Consider the following 4536-nt stretch of genomic DNA (forward strand, 5'->3'; position numbering starts at 1 on the left):
GAGAAGATTACTTATGTTTATGTTATTTTGTTACAGGGTTCCACAATTTTGATACAGTTGACATATAGCTAGAAGATAAGATGTTGGTTGTTGCATGCTTTAGAGGAAATCAAAGCCTCTCTTCCTTTTTTTACTCCATGGTTCTTTCAGGCAAATGTAACTTGTGGATGTAAAGTTGTACAGAAGTTGACATGGATAAACTAGCTTCATATATAGTTGGTGCCCAATATATCCAAGCTTTATACAATATTGTGGAACCCACAACGTTTCACGCACATAGAGAAAAACAGTTGGTAACTGAAATATAGGAATGGTTCATGTTAAAATAGGATATGTCAATCTCTACTTATCTCGATGAAGAAGGCAGTCTAGAAGATCACAAGGGAAAGGTATAAACACCAAACAAACTTTACTCGCAAATTCTGTTGGAACACGTTTAAATAACTATCTTATTTAAACAAGGTTTATGTATGTCCGTAACAACGTACATGTAACTGATTATACTACTATGAAGAAGGTAAGGGGTAGGTTGACCCTCTCTGGTTCTGCCTTTCCTATCTCTGACAAATGGACTCGACACTTTTGGCACAACCATCCACGCATGTCCTCCTCCAGCCCTTCCCCGCCTCTCACTTCAACCGCACCGCGCTCCGCATGCCACGACCTCCAGCCATCTGCTGCCCCCGAGCCTACTTCTCGACGCGATTCGCGTTCGCACACACCCGATGTCCTGCCCCGAGCCCGCCTCTCGATGCCCCCTCCCTTGCCTGCCGCCAAGAGTTCAGTTAATAATATTACTAAACAATGACATGCGTACACAAGTGTGACTCGTCGATTGATAACACCAGTAAACGAGATCTATGCGTGCACAAGTGTCACCCGTTGCAACGCACGGACATATACCTAGTAATACTTATATGAGACGATTAGACGCTATAGTATGTTTGACCATATTTATAGACATGATATGATACAATTACTAATCGTGTATGTGTCTGATAGTGCCATATTTAATGTTGTGCTTTATAATAACCGTATCAGTTTCATATCATGCGGCACGTTTTTTTTTCAATCTATATCGCCAAGTAGTATTATGATGCCTTGCGGATTAAGTTAGTGGTAGTTGCATAGAAATGGTATTTCGATACCACAGATTATTGCCAGCATCTTGTGTGCCTGTCGGCCTAACCGTATTGTCGAGGGACAGCCGGTGAGGAGAATGGCAGAGGGCCAGTCCTCTGGAATCAGTGGGGCCACCGCCACCGCCAGCACAAGGAGAGCGAGAGGGTAGGCGATCAAGGTGGCAGGGCAGGCAACTCGACAGCGACAGCGCCGACAAGTGACCTCCCCCACTGGGCCACTAGCAGTAGCAGCCAGCTTGGTAATCGCCAAAAGCCACCCACCCGGCCGCGACCGGCAGCAGCCTCGTCTTGACGGGTCGTCGGGCCGGGTGACTCGCGCTGGTGCTCCGCTCTATAAAACTCCTCGCCGGCTCACGCACACGCAGTCGACCAGGTCCTCCACCGCAAGAGACAGAGAACTAGAGAAAGCCATAGCAAGCAAAAGCACAGGAGCGCAAGAGCCCAACAGGCGCCAAGAAAGCACCGCCCGGCCGGTCCGCGCCAGTATGGTGACGGCGATCGCGGTGGCGTCGGCGGGGCTCGGGATGCTGGCGGGCGTCGCGATGGCCAACAGGTCTTCGCCGCCGTCCGCGGGCGCCGCGCTGTGGAGGCCCGGCGGGGGCCCCGCGCTGCGCTGGGGCGGAGGCGCCCCGCGCTGCGAGGCGTGCGGGGGGTCGGGCAAGGAGGACTGCCGCCTCTGCGCGCGCTGGTCCGACGCCGGCGCCCGCGGGAAGAAGATTAGCCGCTCCGGGTGCGGCGCGTGCGCCGGCACGCGCCGGACGCCGTGCCGGTGCTGCGGCGGGTCCGGCACCGGCCGGCGCGCGCCCGTGCGGATCGCCACGTCCGCGCGCACCGCACCGACTGGCAGGTGATGACCACCTGACCGTCCGTCGCGCCGACGCCGACGCCGACGCCGATGCCTCGTCTCTTCGCCTCTCCTGGACCCGCCGGTTCTCCCGGATCATGGATGAAGGCGGCTCTGTGCGGCGCGCGGGCGACCTGCTGGCACAAGGGAATGACGGCGCGGAGCTCTTGCTCTCTTTTTTGGACGAAAAAAGATCAGAGATTGAGATTGTAGTAGTATTTGTTAGCTAGCGCGCTGGATTGATTAGCAAAAATTATTGAAACGCGCTATATTTATTTTGGATAGCAAGATGAGTTACGCAACGCACAGCTCGTCTCGCAATTCTCCCAATTATTGGCTGTCTTGCTCATGCCAAGACTTACAATTCTCTGACGACCGCTAAGATCTTGGAGCTGGCGATTTATTTCTGAGCTTCCATCCTCTCTCTAAGCGTACGTGAAAGATGTCGCTTAACAAAAGCATCCCAAACGATGCCAAATTCACGCAGCAGCGAGGTCGTTTGACGCTACACTACATCCAATAATCCCGTTCATCGTTCATTCAGTTCAGTGCAGAGGGGACAGTGAACACTGTAGTACCTGGGCATGTGCGTGTGAACGCACGAATCAAAATGGAACCCGTTCACATTTGTGCGCCCGACTACAATAGGCGGTGATGACATGACGAGAATCCTTACCTTCCGGATGGTCCTAAAAGGGCGATGTGACGTACGTAACTACTACAAATTTTTTCCTACTATCAGAAAAAGAATAGAACGTACGATCAGAGGCGGTGGGTTACTGTTATAGATATGTCTTTTAACTTGCGGTGTATCGAAAAAATGACACTCGACAACAACCATCTTAACCGAGTGAAGACTCTCAGCGGCAAAAGGTCTATTTATCGAGTGACAAACACTCGACATACTAAGACTCTCCGCACATTACCGTCAGCAGTCGGTATGTGACACTCGTTAACTATACCGAATGTCCATGGATAACACTTGGCAAAGTTTATTTGCTTTTTTCTCTTCCCCCAACTTTTTTGTAGTATATTCCTACGGTCTTTGGACCTGCATGTACAATTTTAGCACATTTATCAAAGTGTTTGCTATTCCTATTAGATTTAGTTCATTTAATTCAATTTCTTTGACAAATAGGCCATTGCCGATAAACTATTCACCGAGCCCTTATTGATGAGTGTAACACTCGAGAAAGCGTTTGCCGAGTGTTATCGAGGCTTTGCCGAGTGTCGTGGTTTCTGGAACCACGGGACAATAAGATTTGTATTCGACAGTGGTGTTAGCACAGACTCACTCCGAATGGTGAGCTACATATGGCTCTGGGGTGGATCCGAGGCGAGTTGGTTATACTGGTTCAGGCTGAAGCCCTAGTCAAGTGCAGTGCTGATTGTGGTATTTGCTTGGAACGTGTTACAGCTGATTGCTTACGTGAAGTCATAGAGATATGGGATAATGTTTGGATGGGGTTGTCTTGCCCTTTTATAGCCCGAGGGTAGACGTTACAATGAGGACTAGTATTCTACTGGTTGGAGTTTGGCCTCCTGCTTCTGGGCCTCGTAGCCCCGGTGGTCTCGTCTGTTGGGTCACGCTTCCAGGCCTCGTAGCTCTTGTAGAGTCGTCTGCCGAGGCGTGCACCGCCGTACTTCTAGTATGGCACCGCGTCTTGTCCGCCTTCTTGTAGCTACTCCGATTTAGACGTGGCAACACCTGGCAAATTCTGTTGAGTTAGCTCAAGGAGGGATTTAGGGATGTCTTCAGTACAACTTCATCTTCCGTTATCCCCCCAGTGTCACCTTTCATCATGCATAGATGCACGCCTGGTACGGTGTATTTCCCCGTCCCCTCCAGTGTATGGGTCACTGTGGAGACCTCAATGCTGAGGTTTCTACGGTCGAGGTCGTTCGGTCCCACGGGACAATAGGGTTACGTATCTGTCGTCGTGTTCGACAGATACCCCTCGATGTTGCTTCCATGGTCCGGGCATGGCTCGGTGATGTCCCGTCGTGTCGACGTGGTTTGGTAGTACTACGTCTGCTCTTCCCAGCTGTCGTCTTGTTGGATTACTCAGTGGCCCCGCCTCGCTGGGTTGGTCGACGATCCTGACCCGCTGGGTTGGTCGGCGATCCCGCCCTGCTAGGTTGTTCGGCGATCTGGTTGGCCGACAGCCTCTCCTCGCTAGGTTGCTCAACGAACATTTGTTCGATGGGTCGGTCGACTTGGTGGGCTGTCCCCGGGTTGCCTTTTAGGCCTTCCCACCGAACTGCTTGGCAGGTGGACCATTTTTGGGAGGCCTTGGGGGCCTTCTTTGGGTACCATGTTCCCAGGTACCCAACACTGAGTGCCACAGACACTCGACAAAGAACATTGTTCCGTTAGTGAATAGTAAAGATTAGGTGGGTTTACGCTGATAGATTGGGAGCGACAAAAGCTAAATGTCGTGGCTTGGACTGAGAGATCAAGGAGACCAGAAGATTGTCTGTGGGTGGCTGACATAGTGTATATAGAGGAGTAGGTCATATTGACTAAATCAATATGATAGTTGACTAAGT

At 51.2% G+C, this 4536-nt stretch overlaps 1 protein-coding gene across 1 annotated transcript; it reads left to right on the top strand.

Annotated features, from left to right (window-relative positions):
- Positions 1-1505: 1505 nt before the first annotated feature.
- On the top strand, positions 1506-2487 carry LOC100280886 (chaperone protein DnaJ). The gene has a single exon (NM_001364650.1). The coding sequence runs from the start codon at positions 1628-1630 to the stop codon at positions 1991-1993; it is 366 nt and encodes a 121-aa protein (NP_001351579.1). The 5' UTR covers positions 1506-1627; the 3' UTR covers positions 1994-2487.
- Positions 2488-4536: the final 2049 nt, after the last annotated feature.

Source organism: Zea mays, chromosome 10 (genome assembly GCF_902167145.1).
Source record: "Zea mays cultivar B73 chromosome 10, Zm-B73-REFERENCE-NAM-5.0, whole genome shotgun sequence".
In the NCBI taxonomy this organism is placed as follows: Eukaryota; Viridiplantae; Streptophyta; class Magnoliopsida; order Poales; family Poaceae; genus Zea; species Zea mays.